The 26,543-nt window shown below is 38.2% G+C and overlaps 1 protein-coding gene and 1 long non-coding RNA gene across 5 annotated transcripts in view; one reads left to right on the plus strand and one right to left on the minus strand.

The window, feature by feature from the left end:
• EBF1 (EBF transcription factor 1) overlaps positions 1 to 26,543 on the minus strand; it is a 166,225-nt gene that overhangs the window by 133,599 nt on the left and 6,083 nt on the right. For all 4 annotated transcript variants that reach the window (XM_053465655.1, XM_053465653.1, XM_053465654.1 and 1 more), the window contains exons 5-6: positions 16,479 to 16,552; positions 12,567 to 12,635 (exon numbers count right to left, since the gene is read on the minus strand). In XM_053465655.1, coding sequence (XP_053321630.1) covers positions 12,567 to 12,635; positions 16,479 to 16,552 — 143 coding nt within the window. The remainder of the gene's footprint in view (positions 1 to 12,566; positions 12,636 to 16,478; positions 16,553 to 26,543) is intronic.
• LOC128492927 (uncharacterized) overlaps positions 1 to 26,543 on the plus strand; it is a 193,981-nt gene that overhangs the window by 34,405 nt on the left and 133,033 nt on the right. The gene's annotated exons all lie outside the window — the stretch shown is intronic.

The following is a 26,543-nucleotide window of genomic DNA, read 5'->3' on the forward strand; positions in this document are numbered from 1 at the left end:
TTTACTATTAATCCATTAATTGTAATTGTTTACCCCAATTTCCATAATACACTTTTTTCACATACGTATAGAGTTGGGTTTTTTTTTTCCCCTCTTACTTCAAAGGTTGCCTTAACTTGATATTTTATATTATGGGGGTTATGTATAAAAAGCAACTGGTGCAAACTTTAAAAGGTGGTGTAAAGACCATGGCAACCAAAGGAATGTTTCTGCTGATCGAAGAGATCCATCAGTGGCGCTAGTGATAAGACCATTGCATTAGAATCATTTGATATAATTTTTACAATATGCTGAACAGTAACCAGGCTCATTGTATAGAATGTCATTGTATAGAATGCCTGGGCACGTATACAATGTCTGCTCATCATGCTTTATAATTGATGTCATCATATCTCCCTCTTATTAGCAGCTCCATTCGCACGTTGACAAAGGGTTAACAAGGCGTTAATTGTTATATATGAGCTATCTCACCCTTCCGTGGAGGTGGAAGGGAGTCCTTTTTTGGGTGGCCTCTCCATTAAACTGATCATTGCTCACGGGAGGTGACTTATTGGAGAAGAAAGACAAAGCAGCCTTCCTTGGAGAGACGGAGAACACCGAGAAAGTCCCCGTCTGACAGTTACAATCAGATACGCTGCCACTTGGACGGATGTCGTCGGAAATATATTCAGCTATGAACCTGACAGTGTACATTTGGGCAGAACTCAAAGACATGTCTTGAATAATTTGCAAATCCTGGTGTTTGTATAAGAACCACAGAGAAGGAGAAGAAGGTCCGTGTCACGTACTTAGCAGGATAGACCGAACGGCTTCTGTCACTTTCCCCAAATCCTACATTTTACGTTACAGAACACTAAATAAATCTGTGTAAAGGAGCTCACGGGTTAAAAGTTATCCCTCTACTCTGCTGATTGTTGCTGATTGGTTGAGGCAGCTTTTATAACAGCATGGGGGAGAGGGGAGGGGCAGGAAACACCTCAGGACAGGAAATCGACTAAATAATGAAATATATTGGTAAAATAGTTTTCTATTTTTAAGACACTTATCGCAAACAATTACACAAAAGCTGGCCTGTCGCCTTCTACGAGGCGGCCATTTTTTTTGGGGGGGGGACTTTGAAAAGTAATAATACTTTCCTGCGTGTAAAAAAAAAAAATAAGATCTATATTTTTCCGGCAAAAGAATGAAAACAACTTATTTCCATTATGCGTTTTCAGAGTTTGATTGCACGAGAACAGAAAAACAACACAAAAAAAAAAAAGAAAGAAAGAAATGCTGCCGAATGCTAATCAGATTAGTATCATCTAGCAGGTGAAATTGCAGAGAGCAAAATAACAAAAGTTTGGTAAATTTAGACTGAAATGTTTTCTAGGAGTTGGAATTGAGAAAATTAGTGTTTTCATTTTTTTTTTAATGTGCCGCATTTTCACCCCAGTCATTTGCTAATGCGGCGCATGAATGTTTACTGGGATAATGATATGGGAAGCCTATAATGTAACATATCTTCTGTAAATAAGAGGCACTTAAGACACAAGCAAATCTTGTTTGCTCCCTCCTGTGCTGTCTGAATACATCTTATGAAGATGAGAACATTATTTACAGGAATACCTGGTAAAATCTGGGGGGGGGTCTTCATATCCATACCACTTAGAGCTCGAAGAGTTCTTGTTACATGTGCGGAGCCATCAACATTCTGAAGTAAGTGGAGTTATTTGAGGGCACCACACAAGAATACTCTTAGATGGAAAAGTTTTCAGTTTGTGTTGAAAGCGTTCGTGGAACGCGTTGTGTCACCCAAAAAAAACTCAGATGACCATAATCGAGCGGAGATGGTCCTCTCTAGAGGAGATATGACGCAGAACGGATCCATGTAGACAAAGAATGGAGACATAGGCGTTAGCGTTAGTTTAGTAAATGGTGACTCAGGGATGAGAAGGAGGATCTCAGTTCATACCAATTCTGTAGGACAAGCTCAAACGTTCTTACTTGGAAGACACCTTCACGTTTTGGGGTTGCATGCCAATTAGGTCTCTAGAAGAAGGGTGAGATCTTTCCACGAAGACTGAAAACAAGTTCAATTTACATGAAAAGTAAAAGATATGGCTGATCTACCATTCAGGTTACCTAGGTGAGTTGCGGTTATGTGGGTTCGGTGGATCTCTAACAGTTTGACTACAACATACAACATAACCACAACTCACCTAGTTAACCTGAATGGTAGAGTCGGCCCTCTGCACAATATCTTACTTTTCATGTAAATTGAACTTGTTTTCAGTCTTCGTGGAAAGATCTCACCCTTCTTCTTCTAGAGACCTTACTGGCATGCAACCCCAAAACGTGAAGGTGTCTTCAACCCCACGCAGAATAACAGGTTCCTCTACTTATTAAATGCGGAGTAGCAAAGACTCGGTGGGTTCACTTAAGAGCAATGAGGGTTACAAGTCAAAAAAACTCTATAACAACCCGTTATCGAACCTATAACTTGACAGCAACACACTTTAAAAAAAAAAAGTGTGGTTTGAAAACCCAAGCGAGCTCTTGTCATGAAGATAGAAGATCAATAAACAGCACATACAGAAGAAGGATTAGGGACGAAGGCATCACAGAAGCTTAACTTCAAATGCATCCTCAATCTTTGTTTCCTCTTCATCTTTTGAAAGGCAAGATCTCAGTTGGATTTGGATCTCGAAGCATTTCTTGCCTGTGAAGTTCTAGACAAACAAATTGTTTTCAAAGTCCCACTTAGCGAGGTACTTTGGAACGTTAATTACGTAAATGCACTTTTCCTAACCAAAATATTTCCTTTTTTTTTTAATAAATTCTTACCAAAAAAGGTTAACTAGAGATTTTAAGAAAGTTGTACAATCTACCAGTTTATATTCATACATAACAGAGAGCAAGAGAAACACGAAGACCTCCACTAAGTCCTCTTAACGTGACCTCCATGCTTAGAAAGGGGTTCGGGTGTCGGTGGTAGGTCGGAAATGTCAGTATTGTGTAAATATAATAAAATGCCGGTAAATACGATACTGTTAAAACGAGACGTGCGTTTTGGTATCGATGGCATAGATGAACTGATCAGAAAAATGTAATCTAATCTATATTCCCAGAGACTGGAATCCAGAAAAGCAGCTTTGATCAGATCACAAGGCAAGTCCGACTTCATGGGATACATTTAACCTCTAAAATACCATGAGAGGAGGTGGGGATGGGGACGGGGGGGTATTTTTACTACATTTCAGAACTAACATATTGACCTGTTTAGATTTCTAGATATTTTCCCCAGAAAATGAAGGATCTATACAGATTTTTGCTGTCCCATGCAGCATACGAAAGACTGACTTGGACCAAGGACGGGAGAGAATGACTCCCTACACTCAGGTCAATTAGGTTGGCGGAGTTCGCCAACAAGGCCACCCATCCTCCAAATGTCCATGCAGCTGCTTCGGACCCTCGTGAAAAGCAGGGCTGTCAATCATTTTTTGGTTGTATAGCTAGCAGACACGAAAACAGAAGCGGAATTACGGCCCCTGCTTTATTCGGTTTGAGGGTACTAGCCTCAGATTTGGTCCTAAGGTCCATTATCAACCGGGCAAATGTATTTAGTGGACAACTTGATCTGTAGGGTCCCTATAGATATAATAAAACTGCCAGGAATAACGTCTGAGTTTTTGTCAAGCCCCGCATTAGCCTTTAGAGCCATTTGCCAGTCACTTCTATGTCTTCAAATAAGGGGATTTTAAAGCAACAATAGGACAATGAGAGACAAGACAGATACTTTTGTCAAGCGAACAAGAAATCTAACAGGGGAAAGAAAAAGCTTTAAATGGACTCTTTATACTTGACGTTTTTTTTCTCTTTTCCAAAGAAACGAAGGCAGTTGATTTATTTTTTTTCCCCTCTTTCGGCAGCGAAACGGTTAAAGGAAACAATAAAAAAAAGGACGAGGGTGGGGGCGTCACAGCGAGTTGGATTTACTCCCGTTTACTTTTAATCTAAGGTGCTTTGCTCTGTAGCTTATCGGCCTGATGTCGGCCCATTCATCCTGCGCGAATCAACCTCCCCCCCCTCCCTCCCCATGCGGGACTGGACCCCGAGTGTCTGTCAGCTTTTTGTCAGGGGAGGAAAAAAAAAAAAAAAAGAGAGAGAGAGAGAAGAAAAAAGGAAAAACGGAACAAGAGGGAAGGCAAAGCTAAGAGGAATCTATTAGATGTCGCTGGGCTTTTGTATCCATGTCAATGATTCAGGATTAGAGTGTTTGATATAATCTTATTGATAGAAATCAAAGGAGTCAAGCTCTGGAGGCATATGGCATCAGCTTGGACAATATCTTATTAGGGATGGATCTACTAATGCCGTCGCTTTTTTATTGAATTATAAAGGCATTCATCTTCCGACCGACGGGTGTTACCGACTCAGGGTGTCTCAAGAAGAAACCTTCAAAAAAAGAAGGTCTTGCCTGGAATTACAACACCCCACATGTTACTCCAAGGGGTTTACTTAATACAGAGCTCCGGCGGGTACAAAGGAGCTCCATATTGTCCAACATTGTAACTGTTTTTAATAGACTATGTTTTTAAATTTTGTAGAAACAGATAATTTGTTGCCAGATAGATAGATAGATGGATAGATAGATGGATAGAGAGATAGATAGATAGATAGATAGATAGATAGATAGATAGATTGATAGAGAGATAGAGAGATAAAGAGATAGATAGATAGATAGATAGATAGATAGATAGATAGATAGATAGATAGATAGATAGATAGATAGATAGATAGCTGGATGGATAGATAATGGATAGATAGATGGATAGAGAGATAGATAGATGGATAGATGGATAGAGAGATAGATAGATAGATAGATAGATAGATAGATAGATAGATAGATAGATGGATAGAGAGATATATAGATGGATAGATAGATGGATAGATAGATAGATAGATAGATAGATAGATAGATAGATGGATAGAGAGATAGATAGATAGATAGATAGATAGATAGATAGATAGATAGATATAGATAGATAGATGGATAGCTGGTGGGCATCGGTAATTAAGGACTAAGCAACATTTGGCCAACCAGCTCTTTTTGAACTACAGCTGCCATGATGTTTTGATCGCCGTGGGCATGTTGCCTGATACCGGTTGTGGAAATATACATATGTATAGCTGGGAATCTCTACCTCTCCTTCTGCTCGCGAGATCCACTGAAAAGGAAAAGCTCCAGTTTCTGCAGTAACCTCTTGAGAGGCACGGCTGTCAATCACTGCTCGCCTTCTTCGAGCTGACTCCAGACTCCATGGAGGAGAGCTGTGATTGACAGATGTGCATCACGTGAGGTCCTTTGGAGTTTTCTGCGGTCACCACGAGGCACATCATTGTAAAAACAAGCGCCAGGGTCTACATCGTTACCTCATTAATGAAAAACTAGAGAAAAGGGGTCATATTCTCCACGATGACAGACAGGGACAAGCCTAGAGGGACTTGTTTAGGCTGCCACAGTAGGACGTTGGCCAAAGTTTAATACCCCATAAACCAACCGTTTGCTTTTTAACACCTGGCCCCCTGCCCACTTCCAGATGTCCCATCATTAACCACGTACCTTTATCTCCTTATTTGCTAAAGTATTTGGCAGCCATTTTTTTGCTCACCCGCGGAAAAGTGGGTTTAGCCTCAAAGTTAATTATGACCGGAATTCTAGAACCGGCGTGGTTTTGTAAGAAATCTGGTATCTTACATCAGAATTTGAACGCTTAAAAGCACAAGAATGGGTTTGGGCATATTGGAGACATGCCTAACAAGGCGGATTGATGGTTTGGGGACTTTATATCTAAACGAGCATCTGATGACAGCTTAGAACGGCAAAAACAGCTCACGGGGAACTTGAACATTGAAACAAGCATTCGACTCCCTGATCTACTTTCGGCAATGGCGGCTTTATTTTTTTGATACTTCTTCTGCAAACCTAATTAGGCAGCTCACTCATTAGTCTTCTGGAAAAATTAGCACAGCTTATGCTAATTACTCCTGTAAAATTTAATAAACTCTTTGAAATAGGAATAGACTAATGAGGTTTTATTTATTGAACTAAAATAACTGTAAGGAAAAAAGGTTAGGACACGGGTACATACATCGAGGTAATAAAACCACAATTTATTCCATTCCGGCTCCGAAATTTTATGGCAGAGCTTTTAAATTCAAATATGAGTTACAATTTGGATGTTAAATCAATCCCGAACTTAATTTAAAAGAAAAAAAAAAAAAATCTCCTCCCTCTCTCTTCGGATATGATTTGCTGCTCGGAATGCCTTCTCGCTTTTAATGGGTGTAGAGAATGTATGTCACGGAAATGGCTCCTTTCGGATGACATCATGGCCTCGTTAGACGGCACTTTCGACCGGCGGGATCGGAAGTATCGGGAATTAGTGGACGGATCCATTCTTAAGGCCACAGCGAGCCAGAGCTCACGCGGCTTTCGTCGAATTCACTGAGCCTAGCGTTGAGTATAAAATAAGCTCAGGTTTAACTCTCGACGACTTGTAGGTGCCGGGGGGGGCAGCGCTCTGTAAAATCATTTGCGGTGCCGTTGTTGGCGTTGGTCATAGCCCCTCAAACCCTCTAGCGATTTCATACTTTTTGTTTTAAAGATGCTCTGTCTCCGTGAACATATCCTACAGGTTTTTTTTTGAAAAGCCAAGGAATTTAGCACTGGTTTTGGCCGGTATGAAATGTAGGCCGAATTAGCAAATGTAAGCGAAAACGGACTCTGTCCACAAACAAGGCCCTTTGCCAGATGGGCGAGCAGAGCCACCACATAGATATTCCCTAAATTTTCATGTGGCCACCATTTGTAAACTAATGGGGCTATTCCATATGAATTTTCCCCTTTCCCCACTCCAGAATTCCAGGGAAACTAAGAGACCTTCATTCCATCTGAAGAAGATACCTCTGAGGTCCAAAAGCTCATGGAGCTTTACATCTTTTTCCATTGGCCCAGTGAAAGGCATCAACTCCAACTGGAGACCACATTTTCTCTTGGGGGCATATTAACTCTCGTTGGGTATCACGACGTAGCTGTCAGGGCTGTCCCTTGTTCGCACACCTAACACCGTCAAGTATCTGTTCCTTGTTTCACACCGCAATAAAAATAGCTGTTTCAAGTATACACCCAGAATTTTTATCTACGACATCCTGTTCGACCAAGCACTGAGTCACTTCTGCCAAAATCAATAAACAAAGAATGCGAGGCCGGCACCGTTTCTGACTATTTTGGTTACTGTCAAAACGAAAACGTCGAGAGAACAGAGAGATTTTCCAGCGCCATGTGCGTGGCGTAGCGTGCAGCTTAGAATGCGGAGATACAAAGTGATTAGTTAAGGCCAAAAGGCTGGCTGGGGGTTTTTAAGTGGCACCCCCATCTACTCAGTTCTTTAAGGGTTAATGTAGGAGTTATCTGAAAGAAAAAGTCTGTGATCATTGGAGTCGGAGAGCATTGTGGGAGATATATATGAACACGGTGCTAGGGGCTGATTGGTGGGAAATGTAAAGGGACAATTTATGATCCATGATAGCCTCACTAATAAATAATTCACATTAAAGTACTTTAATATGTATTCTTCATAAATAAAAAATAAAATATATATATATATATATAATTACTTTTCTGAGGAAGATGCTGCAGCTCTGAAGCTTTAGCCACCCTAGTCTACTATGGCCCACAATTCTTGCCATTGATTGGACGCAGGAAAGGATTCCAAAAGAGATGTTTTCGGCTGAACATGACTCCTGCCCGGAGAATAAATGGGGCTGGGGATCGGAACAAATGCATATGGGGGGGGGGGTTCTGCATATGATGCTGGAGTATCCCTTTAAGTGATTACTGTTAAATTTAAATGTCCAAAGAGCGAATAATATTAATATTAGAAGCATTTTAATATACCGGTAATATGCATTCTGGCAATTATTATAAAGTTTTGTAGACATTGTTCACAATGAAACCAATGATGTCCTAATTATTATAAAACCTCCAATATAATAAATCTTCCAGGAAAAACAAAAAAGATGTCTTCCCTTAGAGATGAAAAAAGTGCATTCAAAAAAATGGTAGAAAATAAGTTTGTTCATTAAAGCGCCCACAATAAGTTCCTCTAATTCACTTCAGTACAGGAGGAAAGGGGTTAATGCAAATAGCTAATGAGAACAGGATAGCTTGGTGAGGCATCCAATTAGCAAAATCTTAGTGGGAAATCCAGGGAAAAGGCTAATACAGGAACTATTAACGGCAAGACAAAAAAACATAACAAAATAGACCAAAAGAATTCTTAAAAACGGAAATGAAGGGTGGAAAATATTTCACCGAGTCAAAAAAAACAAAACAATTGTTAAAAAAAAAAAATGGAGCAGAGAGGCAAGGAAATAAAACATTGTAAAATCATGTTTATAATAAAAAGTATATTTATCTATACATCAAGATCTGTGCAGAAAAAAAATCATCCTTAACAGAGAATAAAAATGTAGAATACAGATTTTCACATTATTATTATTTTTTTAATATTGTGAGTTCTTTTTATTATTTAAGATATTTTTATTTAATATATATATTTTTTTTTTACTTATTTTTTATATATACATTTTATATTATTTTTTAACTTATTTTTTATATATACATTTTATATATATTTTATATTATTTTTTAACTTATTTTTTATATATATATTTTATATATATTTTATATATATGAAGCAGTGACAAATTTATTTGGGGGTGCTATATAGTACTTATCAGTTAAGTTTTACACTATAATAATACAAAATCTGTTTTTGTTTGTTTTCCTGTTTTCCGTAACTCCACAAGTGCTTATTCTTGGCCCAAATACTTTAACCCCCGCAACCCTCTCCCCTCGCCCCTTTAAAAAAGGGTTTTTTTCTAAGTGCTCCGCTGGGACTGAAACAAAGCAGCAACAATAGAATGTGTACTAATGCAATCCAGGTAACTCAATCCGGTTTCCAAACTCCAGCGCGGGGCTAATGACAGAGCTGCTGAGTCAGGTTTCTGCCACTGGCAGGTCACAGTCACCCCACTCCGTAGCTGCCATTTACCATTTACACCAAGAAACGCACTCAAACCGTTAACCCTATCTGCAATATGTTATACAGATTTATTGCCCAACCGTTAGAGTGCATTGCTTACCCTCTGCTGGTCAAAAAGTGCGTCCAGGTACATAGATCCGAACCTGGGAAAAAAATAACGATTTCCAGCCAGCGGGGAAAAAAATGTGCTGGTTAAAATGCATGTGTTACTAGTTCCTCGAATAACAGGCGAATGAACTCTAAAATCTGACTTTTCTAATTGGTTTCTGGTTTTCCACAAGCCAAGTAGCTATGACTCCTAAAAGCTTCCAGCTGGCCAACTCTGGAGCTGTTTTATAAAGATCCCTATGGAGCCACCAGGTTCTGGCTCTGAAAAATAAGCAAATAACTAAAGTCAAAATTTTACTTGAAAATTGAATTATTTTTTTTTTTGTTTAATTTCCAAATTTATCGTGCACGTTGTTGGTACTTATATAAATATTTTTTTAAAAAAATTATAATCATAAAAAATAATAATCATAAAAATCATTTTGAAAATATTTTTGAAAGTATTATATGCATAATTATTTTAGGTTTTTCTTACTTATTATTAAATTTTTTCACAAGTATATGCGTAATTATTTTAGGTTTTTCTTACTATTTATATTCACATTATTATTAGAGGATGTCTTTGTAATAATTATATTTGTTTTTAAAAGTTAAATATTTTTTTTAATTTTAAATCAGGATTTCAGTTTATGAATTTAACTCTTTAGATTGTATTTACAAACATCTTCAAAAAGTAAAAGCGAATGGGCGATCTTATTAGTCTTTTGGGTTGAATGTAAAGGAAACTGGGTCGCCGACCCCCCCCCTTTATTTTTTTTAAATTTCTAAACAGAGGTAGACTGGTTGTGCTTTGAGAAGTCTGAAACCGTTCCTCCCCAAGGGAGGTTTTCACAGATTAATGCCTTGAATTGACCATTGGAACCTGATGACAGATATATTCCATGACCTGACTGGCAGCCACATCTACCAATTTGACTTATAATATATTCAATGCTCAAAGCATGCGTATACGACTTCACAAGCTCATTTACTATGTATTTATTAGGCAAGGGGATTGTTGGTGTCAATGGGTTGCTAATTAATTGCCAGCATCTCATTCAAAGTGGCCACTAGAAGAATGGAAATGGCTCTGCAAGGTGCCTCTTCTCCCTTTAATAACTAAAAAATTCTTCCCCGCAGCTACCTTGCATGACGTGAAAGAAGCAAAAGACGGTAATTCAGTGTTCAGTTCTCATGGATTCCTATAATAATGGTGTAGAGAACACGACCGCTGGTTACAAGGTTAAAAAAAGTTAAAAAAGTAAAGAAAAAAGTTGCTTTGTCCATGAATTCCCCTTAATCATTCTTTAAATATTTCGCATAAAATAACGATAATTTAGAATCTCATAGAACCAAATATAAACTTCAATGGACATTGGAACCCAATGGACTGATGTCACCACAAAGGATCATGGGCGTTGTAGTTTTTAAAGGGCTGTAGATTCACAATTCACGTCCGATGCTCTAAAATTAGCAAAAATAATGCTTTTCGGGGGATTTTGGTCACAAAAACATGGACCAGCGCTACGCAACGCTCTCTCCCAGCTCAAACAATCAACTGATATATGTTTAGTACATACAGTAAAGCTGATATTAAATCCGACTTAAATAAGAACACATAGGAAGTACATATATATGTGTGTATGCTTTAATATTATAGTGTAAGGGGCCAGACCGGACCGCTCAAGCAGGTTCTGTGTATAAGTGATCAGCTAATGGCGAGGGCCCGTTAAATTAAAACCATGGCCCATAGAGTCCAATTTCTTACGCTGAGTTTAGTTTAACTCACTTTAGGCAACTTTGATAAAGTAGAAATTAATTTGTGGCCGAGAATTGCTGCTGTAAAGAGGGGTTTAGTTCCACTGTAATGCGAGGATTTCACTTAATTGGAGATCAGCAAATAAAACACCGATCGCGTGCTATCCAAACAGCAGTATTTATATAAAAATATATTAAAATAACTGGGGCTGGCCTATATAGAGGCCTCAGCAGTTAAAGTTATAATTAGCCTCAAGAGATCCATGTGTTCCCTTCATAACACCGTGTGCCGGTCCACAAAATGTGAATTCTTCACCAAATACAAATGCTTTACTATGTCTTAAGGAAACCCCTGACCTTTCGGCTTTAAAATATCAAATATCAACCACATGTCCCGTCTACTTACATTCATATAACATTAAGGAAAATCTCTTCCATAGAAATCTAATTCTAAAAAATAAATATGGTATAAATATGGTCGAGAAGATACTTCATGTAACCTTCTTTACAAAATGGAACTTTGTAAAATATAAAAAGAATATATATATATGGACTGGTAGAAATAAAAAGACATATATACATCGTGTATAACATTCGAAACCGTGTGTCCTTTTTGTAAGAGGATGGGGGATGCAATTTTCCTTTGCAACTTCCTGTTGCTCAGATTGTGAACAGGAAGTGCTCTTAAGGGGATAGTATCATCTCAGACATGTTCCTATAAAAGGAAGGGTCTACCTTATATCACTGAAACTGATCCTAAATATGTGTCAAAGCCTAACTGCTCTTTGAATTCGTACAGTTTAGATATTTTCTCAATTCTTTGTATGAATGAAATACAAATTTTGAATTTCATAGGTGCCTTGGAAATTATGAACCCCCCAACACTTCTAGTCTCTCATTTCACTAACCCACTGAGGATAAAAGAGTAAGGAACCAACAACAAAATCAGGATTAAAATCACTAAAACTTGTTATGATCTGTCAACATCAATACGAACATACCCACGAATAATAGTATAAAAAAGAAACGTTTTTTTTTAGCTTTAGTTCTGTTCAAATAAAATGTTTTTTTTTGTATCCAACTTCACAAATCGCTCAGACCCCTTACAGCAAATACTCTTGTCTATTTCCATAATGAAAGCAGCAGTGCCGGATTTATTTTAATATTTTTTTTTTTTTAAAAAAGAAAAAATCCTACCAGTCACGTAGCCAGGGCTACTAAAAAAATTTTTGAAGCCATTTTTTTTTTTTGTAAAATTTGATGTACGGAGGGGCAGTTAAAAAAAAATGACAATTAATTCCATGAAAGCAGGCTCCAGCTAGGTTGATCCCAGGTCCGCTGCTATTTTTTAAAAAAAACTATTTTATCCTGCGCTGTTAGCCGTGTCATGATAAACTGGAAGTACAGTTCAAGAATGGGCAAAAATTAATTAGCCGACGTCCCCAAGGGCAGGGTAGGTGTTGACTGGCTGAGTGCTTTTGCAGCTATTACTGCTTTGGCGTACCTTAGCGCTACTGCTGCTTTCATATACATAATACCTGCTCCCGGAACGGCGCAAGGCAGGTGTTTTATTATAATGAGCATTTTTTTTTTAAGACGGAAAAGAAATAAAGAATAAAAAATTCCGACCTGTCAATGATCACCGGGTCCGAGGGGGTCTCATTTCTGTTCCCGCAGCTTTTCTTATCACAGCAGCGACTGTGGAGCAAAAAAAAAAAAAAAGTGAAATACAATAGATTTTAATATGATGTTTACACTGCCGAGTCAGCTTTATTGAGACGGCGGGTTCATATTGCAGGGAAGCAATAAGACTGCGGTGGGAGAGAGCGAATGCTGTGTCGGAAAAAAAGCCCATTACGGCCGCACAGGGGCTAATTACTATCAGTGGATTCTCTCAGCACAGCTGTCAGTTAATTAGCCGTACGCAGGTAAACCATAAACAATCCTCTCAAAATCCAGGAAATTTTTTTTCTGCTATTTTTCTTTAAAAAAAAAAAAAAAATCCAGCAAATTTTTTATTTTTTTTTTTTTTTTTTTAATACAAACCATTTATCATCATCCTAATCTTCTTTTCAAATGTTTTTAAAATAGCCCTTGATACATTCTAAAAAAAAAAAAAAAAAATGTTCTTTTCTAACTTTTTTGTATTACTTTTATATTGATATCTATGAATTAATTCCCTCTGGGCTACAAAAAAAATCAAGCTGGCTACTAAATGAAAAAAAAATGACAAAAAAAGGTGAAACGTGAAAAACTTAAATCGTGAACTGGAATTAAATGTTTTTGGCCTGTAAATCATTTTTTGTCTTAAAAAAATTAATTGAATTTATTATTACATTTATTAATTATTAATTTATTAATTATTACCCTTAATTATTTGTCCACTAAAAGGCACCACTATAGAAAATCAATCTACAGAATAAAAAAATATATGGATGGTTTATTTTATTTTTCAGTAAACACGACACTACTGGAATAGTTAAATTATTCCTAATTTGGGGAAAATGTAAGTGCTGGGATAAAAAAAACTATAGTTCTTTTTTTTAGTGAGTTTATATGAAATAAATCTCTGCTCACAGCATTCTTCGATAAAAGAAAGTAATTTAGGAAAGTCATTAGTCTCGGGGGGTCGTAAGGGTGAAAGGGTTTGACGTATGATAAATATTATTATAAACTAGAGCAGCATTGGTTACAGCCAACGGAGAATTTTTGTGTTAACAATACATGTGAAGCTATGAATCCTAATCATATCTAAGCAGACTCAGAGCAAGCTGGAACCAAGGCTGAATCTTCATCACTCAACCTATGTTGAGGGTGCCCTTCCAAAAGTGGGTAGAAGAGGAGACAAGAGCTGTTCTCTGCCCTTTCTACCATTTTTCTTATGTTATGACCCCATTCATCTTTGCATTCTCCAAAATCTTCTTTTAATTTATTGTAGTTTAGGACATCTGAGCGTTTCCAGGGTTATCTGAGATGTAACTCGAGCACTAGCAAAAGAGACATTGAATCGGCCCTCAAGGACCGCAACCACATTAGATCTAATCCAGAAATGAGTGGCCCTTAAAAGTGAGTCTAGAGGGATAAGCAATTATTCCAATTATGGTGTATAGTGCTTGGTCGCTTAGCACTCAACCGATTTTCCACTAGACACCTTATCCCTACTGAACAACCCAGCCTAACACTAACTCTCGCTCTATCACAAAAGGTTCCACAATGTTCTACCACATCTACTGTTGTACCTGCTTACCAAGTGTCTCATCTCAGCTCATTGAAAGCTCAAAGTGGTTGGAGTGTAACATATTATCTTGTTGAAGAGCAGTATGTTTTGTTTTTGTATTACTACAATAACTTGTGAGACGGAATGGAGCTCACCGTTGTAGCTGATCATGTGATACATTGACGACACCTCCTTCTTCCAAACCAGACTGTGCTGACTGCTTTATGGCAGTCCGTTCTTTACACTTAATAAGGTGGACTTCACCAATTAATATGCGTTATTAATAATAAATAATATTGAGTTTTTTAGTATTTTCATAAAACCTAATCAATGAAGGGTCAAAAGTCTTGAGGACCTATTAGATGCATTTGGCATTATTACCGTTGAGATGCATACATTTGAGTTTGGATACATTTAAAGGAGTGAAGTCTTCTTCATTGTTAGTTCATTGTTAAGGTGCTCCCTAGAAGAGGGTACCTCCGTTATGCAGTTGAGGAACCCTTATTGCATCTGGATCCAAAGATCCATCCCATGAACACAGGTGGCAGGATTCTGATGGATCCACCTGTGTTCCTCACATTGTCCTGTGACCATGTGAGAAGATCCTGAAAACTGCTACCCAAAACATATGGCACAGAAGCGGCGCACGTGTAAAGGCATATAGTACATCAAAAAAACAAAACAATGTCTAATTAATTAGCTTCTGGGAGGGAGGATTTTCCCAAACGACCTCATGTGAGGTCTGACAGTCAAGCAAAATGTCTCTTTTTTAAAAAAAAAAAAATCTAATTTTCTGTTTCTATTTTTTGCTAAACCATATCAGGAGAATGCAAAAATTTTAAAAAAATGGCAGTTGAGTATCATTTATTTTGGAGCTATAATTCCTAAAATTATTAGAAAAAAAATTAAAAATGCTACATTATCATTTCCAGAAATATTGATTTACTGATAAGTGAAAACATTCCGAATTAGAATGTGCCAATCGTTCCTGAGATACACTTCACCTGGCATTTTCTGGCTAGCCAATGAAATCACTCATAACACCGCCCCCCCCAAACCACCCCCCCCTCGGATCTGCATCTGAATTCATGGTGCTACCTATGGGTTAGCTTTAGTGCCCCATAAATTTGGCTCCTTTGTCACATAAATGCAAAGCTTTATTACCCTGTTAGTCTTGACAGAGAGCCCTGCGGAAAGTTGTTTAGGGATTAAATCTCCTAAAACATTTCCATTTCAAAACAGAGGGCTTTCACTATTTCATGTCTTCGACGGAGGAATTTCGTCGTCGCAGGAACGCAAGCTGTCTCTCATACCATATGGCAAATGGCCGTACATAGCAATTAGGTAGCCTGATTAATGGTGAGCGAGCCTTAATTTTATGCTTATAACCAAGGAGGCGATTGAACTTCTCGTGCAAAATCAGCATATTCCGAGCATATTCCACCACCATGCCAGACAGAGGGGATCTTGGCCTTTCTTTGACTTACCATAAGGATAAGATAAAATATCTTGGGATGCGTCATCAATAAAAGATCAATTATATCAAAATATGGCAGGTTTGAGTGCCTTCAAAGGATCAACGATGCTCTTCAACGCGTTCCTCCGCTCGTCTCCCTAAGGCAATCGAGGGTTAAGGCAGCTAGAGAGAATCGGGCATTACCGGCAGCGAGTAGGTTAAAGTCATAGCGTCTTTCGCTAGGTTGGAGATGACAGGTTTGTGAAAAAGGCCTGGCCCTCTTCTACATGAACAGTATCTTTTAGCGATCTGTAGGCAGCGAAGAAAAAATGGTAATCTCCGGCATTAGCCGCGTGACATTTTAAATATGGCTTTCCCTGTCTCGAGTACGCTGTACAAATAACATAATTTGCCGTCAACGTTCTCGAGACTCTCCTGCCGCGTGCGTTTTTTTTGTTGTTTTTTTTTTTAATAAGAGGAGAAAACCTATTCCACCGGTGAAAGAGATGCCGTAGGAATGAGAAACAATACCTGAAGGCGGTGGGTAAAACGAGACATGGATCTGGCTGGGTGAGAATTTGGAGCCGTTTGACCCGGCGTTCTTCCTGGTTTTAGCCACGGAACCCATTGACACCGAAGTCCACGAGGACTTGGATTCACCAGAGCTCTGAACGTTCCACGTCAACGATGGATAGGCCATGTGCTCGCTGCTGTGTCCGACGCAAGCTACATTTGGAACCTCGAAGCTCGGTTGCTTTGATAGAACCCCCAAATGTTGAACCATTATTATGAACATGTTGCCACTTTACGGAGCCAGACAACAAAGACATGGTAGAACTTCCACCCCCCCCCCCAAACCAAATCTTACCTGCACATAATCTCATGCGTGAGAAGAACTCTGCACATTTCCGGGTTTTTATCCTGACCTTCATATACGATGGCCTGCAAGGAAATGTTGAGAATTTAAACATTTAATTGTAAACCATGAAAATGGAAACAAAAAACATCAGCGACTAAACTGTGTCCAGCTTGGAGGAGAGAAACGAGATAGAGGATATGATAGAAACATTTATATGATATAACAAAGGATGGACGTTTATTTCAAAGGAGGACAAAAAGCTTAGATATAATGTAAGGAAGGTATACTATACTGTGGTAGTAGATAAGTTTAACAGCCTCTCAGCAGAAGTGGTGGAGGTTGATAATATAAGTGACCTTAAACATATATGACTATCCTGAACCTAAGACCACCAAGACCGGTTAAAGTGTGAGTTTTAACGCATCCTAGGTAAGCCAAATGGTCCCTATCTACCAGATTCTATGTTTCTAACGATCTTAGCGAGAACATTGAGCATATGGGGGCCTTTTATTTCTTTGGCATACTGGAGTAAAGTGCCCAAGGATCACGAACCGCTGTCTAAAACAGTTATTGACGCCCCACGGCGGTCTGAAGCCACCTAAAGATAACACGCTTAGTCTCTCATCCCATCATTACCCGATAGATCATACTGCAAATTCACATTCTTACTGCACTGCAGCAGAAGAGAAGACAGCGAGGTCGGTGAAACTTCCCGGAAGACCATTATAGCGATGAAGAAGCGGAATTCCGATATCGCATGATAGCCAACAATGCAGAAATCCCAACCAGCCGATATCACTAAGATACACCCTATTCTTCAAAACATACAAAACGCCTTCGTTAAAACTATTTATATCTAAATGTATACAAAAATATTAACCAATAGGAAGGAAATAACCAAGAGTTTTATTGTTATGTGCTTAGAACCCAGTGTATGTTTCTAGGAGACCTTCCATATCACCAGATTTGGTGTTTTTTTTTTATTTTTCTTTACTTTAATAATCTTTTCTTTTTTTAAAGGTTCGTTGTAAGAGAGCGATGTCTCTGTAGCAGGCAGAGTGAAAGCTCTGACATTTCTTTCATGGGGTTGCCTTGCCGGCGCGCTCATCTACTCTTCTCAGAGGCAACTAGGCCTGTCGACGGCAATTTTCCTTTCAGCCGAGACATCAGAGCATGGTAAAAACATGAACCTGTAGCACGTCTAGGGTCCCAGCCGCTATAACGTGACATGTGTGTCTGTCTCCGTGTTTGTTACTCGTTGGCAAATCGTGGAATTACAATGTCAGACAAGTTCACAGAGAATCCACGAGTCAACCTGGTTGTTAAAGGGAAGTCTAAACATTAGGCAGGAGACATCTCTTCTTCTTGCATTTAGACTAGTGTTCTTTCAGAGGAATGCTAGGTGCTTGCAGATCCTTCCTAGAAACGCGTCGTCTTCCTAATGTTGCCTGTTTCATGTAATCGCAACCTCTTAGAATGTCAGACACGGCAGCCTGGTGGAACGTTACTGTTACGTGATCATATCTGCCTGCACTTCAGGGTAACATCTTTAGGAACAAATAATTATGAGTTGGTCAGACCAGGTGATGAGGGCATTGAGCTGGACCATCCGCTGGTATAAAAAACAAGTTATTTGTAATAAAATAAAAAAAATCCAAGGTATTGAACGCCGGTGGTAGGGTACCTCTGATGCGTTTCTTCCAAAGTGCTTTCATAGGTAGATGATAGTTATATAGTGATATGTAAATGGAGGGGGGGGGCGTGTAACCTCAACAACCCCCAATTATTGTTTTAACCCAGTGTAATCTGGTCGGGAGGTTGTTTAGGTTACATGCCCACTCTCATTTACATATTTAAATTCTGGGCTATATATTAGAGGGGCGCCATCTTGATGCAGTTCCTTCAGGGCCCTGCCAGATTTTAGACCCCCCCCCCTCCGGGATGAGATTGTTACATTGTTACATAGTTATATAGGCTGAAAAAAAGACCTGCGCCCATCAAGTTCAGCCTTTACTATATCTGTTAATTTGTTGCTGTTGATCCAAAAGAGGGCAAAAAACCCACAGTTTCGCTCTTTCCAATTTGGCACTAACCAGGGAAAAAAATCCTTCTTGACCCCAAAATGGTGAAGCGCAGAAGGTTGGAGGCCTACCGACAGCATCATCCCGGCCCAGCTGAGATGGAACTTTATACGCTGCTGGAATTCCAGAGTACTTGGAGTTCGATCAAACTGGCATCGAGATTCTATAAGAGGCGCCCAGACTGCTCTCCTTCGAAATTCTCTTTCAGCGAAGACAATTAGTGGCTTAATAAATGAATATTGATGTGTTTGCTTATATTTGCATTGGTGATAGATAGGTGTGTACAGAATGCACCTTCACAGAAAGAAGTGGTTCTATAAATCCAATTATCTCGATCCTCGTTAACAGCGTCATTGCCGGAGCATACAGAATACTGTATAGAACCGAAGACACGCTCTATTAATCCACGGGCAGGTAAATGTTAATTATATTAATACATTATTAATATTACAGAGGAGCAGGGAGCTTGATGAGCAAATGGCTCGTGGACAGGCAACGAAGCTTAGTTAGTGGACTCCAACTCCCATAATGCTAAGCCTTATGTTACAGCCCCGGACAGCCAGACGCTGCTGAATATTGATTTTTAACAAATTTAGTAAAGATGATACCTTTATTGGCTAACTGAATTGCATTAGATTGCAAGCCTTTGAGATCACTTAGGTCTCTTCTTCAGGCACATTGATTATAATCACAAAACGTCACCGTAGAGAGACGTGTGTCTGAATACTCTTCACATGTATCGTTTATGAATACAATGTATATATAATATACGGCAATATTTGTTATCGGGCCAGTTGTTTTTGTGGCGAGGCAACGAGAAAGCGTTTAAATATTTCCAGGGCAGTAAAAATGTTGGAAGCCGGTTAATCTCTTATGAAATACATTCGGTTATTTTTGCATAATAGCGTCTCTTATCGATCGGAAAACTATTTTGTAGCATATTAGGCCGCCTATAAAATTAAAGACGGTATTAAAGCCATTGATAGCGGCCTTTAATTAGCCAATATCTCTTAAGAAGTTCTCCCTGACCCAGTAGACCGATAATTACCCCATAATTTACACTTAATATTCTTAGGAAGCCGATTGGGGTCGCTGCACTGCTGTTCCTTTAAAGCGAATCTATCACGTTTACATTTTTAGGGTTCTATATGCTAAATAAGGTTACATAATGGTCTTTATAAGTTGAAATAATCGATATATATACATTAAAACCCACCTTATATGTGTATACCATAGGAGCAGCCATCATAGCTGCATTTTCTATGGACCTGCATAATTATTCCTCCCCATTAAGTTATCTCTCCCCTATTGTGAAGATGCTGATTGTTGTTGATTGGTTCAGGCAGCCTTTGTAGGGGCGGAGCGAGGAGACGAGAGACAGGCCAGGAAATTGATTAGATAATGCTAGCCGTGCCACATTTAGCCCCATATCTCAACTTCAACAAGGAAAATGAATGAAATACTTTAAATACTTTCAATATTTCCCAAAAAAATAGACTGATTGACAAACTAAAAAAGACAAGCTACAGGGAGCAGTGATAATATGTCTAGTTACCCTTAAAGGGTTAAATCGAAATAATTCCAGCTAATCTGCGCTGGATAAGCATTATTGCTGCTGCAGAACATCTTGGGTAGGAGAGGCACTAAAATATATTAATGTTCAAATAGCAGGAGGCAGCTAACTGCCCTCCGTGCCAAGGGAACTATGCTGTATCTGCCCTCTTTCAAGCATAACATGGGCTGGTGGGCCTTACGCCTCCAGTGCCGGCTCACACCTCCGTGGCAGAAATAGAAAAGATAATTACCCTCTGTCTCCCAGGTCAACCAGCCTCCGGTGTCAGTAATTACCTTAAACAAGGCCTTGTGCGTGCGCAACCTCTGAACCAAACCCCTGTGCAGATACAGCTTAATCCTACTGTGTTACAGCTAATAAATGAATGTGTTTTTTTCCCTTCGTAGAACATTAATCTGCTTCTTTTCTTCTGAAAAAAAAAACATACATTCCTGCTACATTGGACGCTTTCCACAATAAATTACATAATGAAATTATGAATTCTGTACTTTTCCAGGAACGCAGAAACATCGCACAGCCAAATATTTAGTAAAACCCCTCACTACGAAATGTAAAATTCCTTACTGGTCCATTGTTCATTGTTCTGCGGGTACCTGAGGTGAGCAAGGGCACAGGCAGGCTGTCTTTAGGGGCAAAGATGGCACAGGCAGGCTGCTTGGGGGTAAAGATGGAAAAAGCAGGCTGTTTGGGGGTAAAGATGGAAAAGGCAGGCAGTTTGGGGGAACTGATAAGCTGTTTGATGGAAGAGAAGGCACAGGCAAGCTGTTTGGGGGGCAGTGACAAGCTGCTTGGTGACAAAGATGGCACAGACAAGATGTTTGGGGGGCACTGACAACCTGGGGGCAAAGATGACTGGGATCACCACCAAATTTAGTAGACAACATCATTATCCCAAAAAACAATGCATTGAACCTCTAGAGATCCAGCACGCTAATCTAGACCACGATTAGTGGAGTCTAGAAAGATGGCTGCTATGAGCAACTCTCGTCTAGAAAGGTCGAAGAGTTCCATCACAGTCAACTTAGCAGAGCTATGAGGACGTCACCGAAATGGTATTTTTTTCCAGGTTCTTTCGGGGCGATTCACAGTTATTGCCAGCTCTAGTTACAAAACTCAACCGCCGAGACCCGAGATCTATTCATTGGGTCCAAATTATTGGCTCCAAACGAACCGTGGGCTGGAGGAACATTGCAGGAATGTTTAGTGGGGAAGTGAAGAAACGGAGCAAAACAACAAATATCTGCCTGACTGTCACGAGAGTTAGAGTTTCAACACACCTTGTGGATCGCGAGGTATCTAACCGGAGCATTTTAACCCCTTAAACACAATGGGTGGTCCCTAAACCCATTGAAAACAATGAATTTTGAGCCCGTACATGTACGGGCTTTGTCATTAAGGGGTTAAAAATGGAAAAGTTTACATTTATTCTTTAATTTGTACAATAACCAGCTGAAAAACCTTGAAAATCCGCAGAGAAAATATTGACATACTAATACAGGGAGTCATCACCCTCACATGATACGGGGGGGGCGTAAATAAATCAGGATAGCGAAAATTCTCACCGATATCTAAAAACAAAAATCTGAAATCTGAAAAACTATATTTTTTTCCCTTAAATTTCTTTTCAAAAATACCTATCTGAGATTTCAATTGCATCATTCTTTTCAGAAAGAAGTACTTTCCTTTCGGAGGAAGTAAAAGGCGTTTCATCATCAGAAGTCATCTGACTTGCAGATAAATGACTTAAAAAAGTCAAAGCTCCCAAGTGTCCCTGTTTTGGAGGAACAGTCCCTCTTGGGGGTCCATAGGATGCCCCTTAGGAGCTCGGAATCTTTGCTGGTTATGAGTGTATTGCAGGGTTCTGCAGCACAATAATATGTCTAGAAACAGCAGGAATTGGGTTGTTAAATTAAAATTTGTAAATTTAATCGATTATTCTCTTTCTTACTCAATTAAATAATTTGTTGTCAATCGGTCACAACGTTAACAACCCTCGGTGAAGTCACAGCGCCGGCTCTAATCACAGCTCCGTAAAGGGTCTCCCTCTTTGACCTTTTGAAATGTTTTAAGTCATGCTAAAACCTCACGCGCGAAAATGCACACTCAATCACGTTAACGTGACGACTAGTTATGATGACTAGTGATGCCGTTAGTCTATTCCTAATTAAAAACAGGCCGATTTCCCAACGGAGTTCACGCAAAGTGAATGGACCCATGGTTCCGTCCCGCGATGGTTTTAATTAGGGACACATTAAACAATGATGATTATTTTGATAGCACTCAGCTCACAGTTTTTGCAAGCCATTCTCCCCGAGGGCCATTTGCAAAAAAGGCTCGATAGGGTGATCTCATACTTAGTGCAGACCTCGATGACATCATCCACGCACACAGCTAGCAGCTCGAGAGAAATAAAGCACTAAACTAATATCATACAGCGTTCCCAATCTAGAACACACAAAGGCTCGAATTACCAGCTGGAAAACAGAGATTCAGTGAAAGTGTGAAAAACAGGGCCCCCTGGAAATAAAAAAAAAGCGGGTGTAGTAAAATGCATGTGTTTCTGCTCACAGCTCTGAATTCGATGTGTATGCCTCAATTCAGCATTATTGCAGATGTTTGAAGGAATGCCTGCGATGACCCCGATTGAAGGTCAAAGTTGAAGGTCAGAGGTGGGTTCAATATGTTGATTTCCATGAACCCGATGATGCTAAAGTTTATTTGCATATTGGTTTGATTGACCTGAAAGGGGTCACACCTTAAAAAAAAACCCCACATAAAAACCCAACTAATACAGAAAAAGGCTGAGCTTTGAATGAGCCGGGGAAGTGTGTTCTCAAATAAAGCACCTCTACAAAAATGCTTGAGTGTTAGAATTACTGAAGCCAAAGAGAGAGTAGATGTGTGCGTGTGCGCATGAATGTAACCTTATATGTATGCATGTCTCCTAGTGTCTCACTTCCTCCTCAATCGCCAAATAGATTGTAAGCTCACCAGAGCAGGGCCTTCTTCTCCTTATGTACCAGTATGTATAAATGTGTGTTAATATCATTTATAATTAAATATTATGTGCATATGAATACCGTTTAACTTCCTATTATAAACCCTCCAATATATTATTTTTTACCCCTAATATTTAGCCATATATGTGATACTTTGTATCGTATGATTTAAAAGTCACTGTATGTTTGTAATTTCATGGTCCGCAGAATATAATACAATTAATAGCTGGAAATATTCTATAATCTATATTCCGATTCCATTTATCTGTTTTGGGGTTTTTTTTTTTTCTTATGAATTCAGGCTGGGTAAAAATCAGAATATCATCACGGGATTAATAAAACCCATCTTTGCTAATATGTTCAATTTTTTTTAAGGTAGTTCAAACAGCTCTGGCGTAAATATTCCAGAACAAATGGCAGTAGGCAATACAGGAGGGAGCAGTTGGGCTGCCAGACTGGGAATGCATTGGACCATCTGGCTCAGGCAGACTCTCCAAAATCCGCAGCTTTGTTTTCACCCCAGAATCCAAACAACACATTTTCCACTATGATGAGTTTACATTTTTTTTTTACCCAAAACATGGTTCTTGATCATGCATGCAAATTCCAAAGTTCTTCGATTCGTTATAATTATATTAATATAAATTCTCTTTTGCACACACACACACCAAAAAATAAGCGTATAATAAAAAAAAAAAAGGAAAGATAAAGTCTTGGGTGAAAATATCTGAATATTACAATTCTGGTTTTATAACGTAATCTCCGATAATCCACAATAACAGAGCGCGCTCCTTATGTTTTGGCAAGTATTGCACGGTCATCACAACGTCTTTATGGTCAGATATGAGAAACACTTAAGATACAATCAGAAACATCCCCCAAAGGGGACATTAACTCTTTGCGTCCATAATAGATCTTCTTTACAGAAAAGGGTTAAAATAAAGTAAGAATATACATATATATATATATATATATATATATATATATATACATATATATACATAAATATATGTTTGCTGGAATCATTAACACCTGAGTTATGTGTCATTCGGTCAAAAATGCATTTTAGTGTCTTAAGCGTTAATTCTAAACCGCATGGCTATTTTAAGATAGAAATTTGAAAGCATATCCATTATAAAGGAAAGGTATATCAAGAAATGTTTAACTATATTATATCCCTAGAATTTGTATTCATGTTTCCTTTTTCCTCCCTTCATTGACGCTGAGCCTAACCATAAAAAAAGCCCTTGTTTTCCCCAAAACGAGCAACCAAATATCTTTCCAGCACTAACAGCAGCAGCCGTAGACCCACATTTCTTTTTAATCTATATTTTGGGATTTTATAGCATGCCCCCCTACTGACTGGTGGAGGCTATTAAAAACATTGTTACCTTAATGGCCTAACACAAGTTTTACAAGACATTCTGGCAAATTAAATAAAGTTCAGATTATTCTGACGTACGTATGTGTGTACGCGTGTGTGTGTGTGTGAACGTGTGTGTGTGTACGAGTATGTACTTACACACACACATATATATATATAAGTAATAACTTAAAACAATGCTCTCTGTAGGCCCTAGAGCTTGTAATTGCATTTTAAGTCTGTCTGTTATCTATTAAAATATCACCACCACCATGAATTCTAAAATCACATTTTGATACGATTATGTATCACACAACCTCTATCCTCTACAACAAATACCCTATTAAGAGGATCAGAATACATATTTTTTTTTATTATTATTATTATTATATTATTTTTATTTTTTTGTATATTTTTTTAAATTTTTTATTTATTTATTATTATTTTTTTTTATTATTTTTTTTTTTTTTCTGTCTCTTGATGGAAAAGGAACGGGGCCAGTAATTACTCCTAGCACAGTGTAGCTCTTTTCTCCGCTCTGTTCTTCTGCACAGATAACTTTCCAGGTTACAGTCTCATGTAATATGCATCCAGAGTTGCAGCTTCTCGCTGCATTCTGCTGTAGCCACATCTGTCAAGTCTCTCTGTGGCACTGATTTCAGGAAGAAAAGAAAAAAAAAAACACGAAAAAAAAGTCTTCTGCTCCATTTAAAATTTTAGCATTTGGTTCAGCAACCATAATTGCATATGTTCCTATCATTGCGCCTAAACATAAGGAATTTTTTATTATTTACTTTAATAGCGTGATATTCTTTTCTACTATTTTTCAAAAGTACTGTATTTGGCTTTTTTATTCGCACAAAGAAGCTCACTGAGTGTTGGATAATGTTCCCAGATCAAGAGGTCAAACATTGCCTTAGGATAGTTTGCTATAAAAAAAAAAAAGAAGTTGTAAAAAAAAAAAAGGGGGTTTTGTTATTCGCTGAATAAATTAAAAAGGGGTTATTTTGTATTATTTTAACACGCGAGACGATTAGTCGAATTACAAGAAAAATATCCGCAGCAGAAAATTGTCTCAGCTTTCTAAAACTTACAATAAAAAAATAAAACTCTCTTAAAATCCCATTAAGTCAAAACTACAGTACAGCGTTAGTAAATTAATTTCTATATAATATACTAAAAAATAAACTAAAAAATAAAATGTTATATGGCATTTCAGTCAAATTAAATAGACCTTAGCTATATATCATATATTTCTAATATTGAATTTTATTTCGTATATAAAATATATAGTATAAAGTTATTGGTTGTACAGTTTTATTATTTTTTTAAGTATTTATTTTTTTCTTACAGTTTTTCATTAGCTATTTTTAAAGTGCAGCTATGAGAACATAATTAAAAAAGGAAGCAGTCTAACATTATATGAAGTCATTTCCCCCCCAAAAAAAATTATACTTATGTATTAATTGCTAAACAAGCTGTTCGGTTATGTCGGATAACCATAAACAAATATGTTTAAAACATTACGAGAGATTTAAAAAAAAAAAAAAAAAAAAAAAAGAAAGAAAAAAAGGAAATGCCTTAGTTGAGTGTCTGCTGCAACTTAGATCCAAAAATACAATATAAGTGCACAACATTGGCAGGAAGGAAGGAGTTACTATGACAGAGAGGTGCTGTATGAAAATATTTTTCGGGAGGAAAAAAAAAAATAACAAAAAATAAAATTATATATATACGTTAGGTATACTATAAAAAATAATAGATGATGTTCCCACATATGGAGAACTTGTAGGTGAGCCATTAGAATTGTGCCCTGGTATATATCTTTAAACACTATAGAGATAGGGGAGATCTAGAACAGGCTCTGGTATGTTGGTAGCGATCATTCTCTGGGGCCTGTTAGTCTGACATGTCTCCATTAGCTGTATATGAGCACTTGTGGGTAATAATAACCCCCCCCCCCCCCGTGCTTCCGTGCAGAATGTCATCCTTGATTGTAAACGCAATATGCGCGCGGATTATTGAGAAACACCAAATTATATAGGCTCGTTAGAAAAC

Source organism: Spea bombifrons, chromosome 4 (genome assembly GCF_027358695.1).
Source record: "Spea bombifrons isolate aSpeBom1 chromosome 4, aSpeBom1.2.pri, whole genome shotgun sequence".
In the NCBI taxonomy this organism is placed as follows: Eukaryota; Metazoa; Chordata; class Amphibia; order Anura; family Pelobatidae; genus Spea; species Spea bombifrons.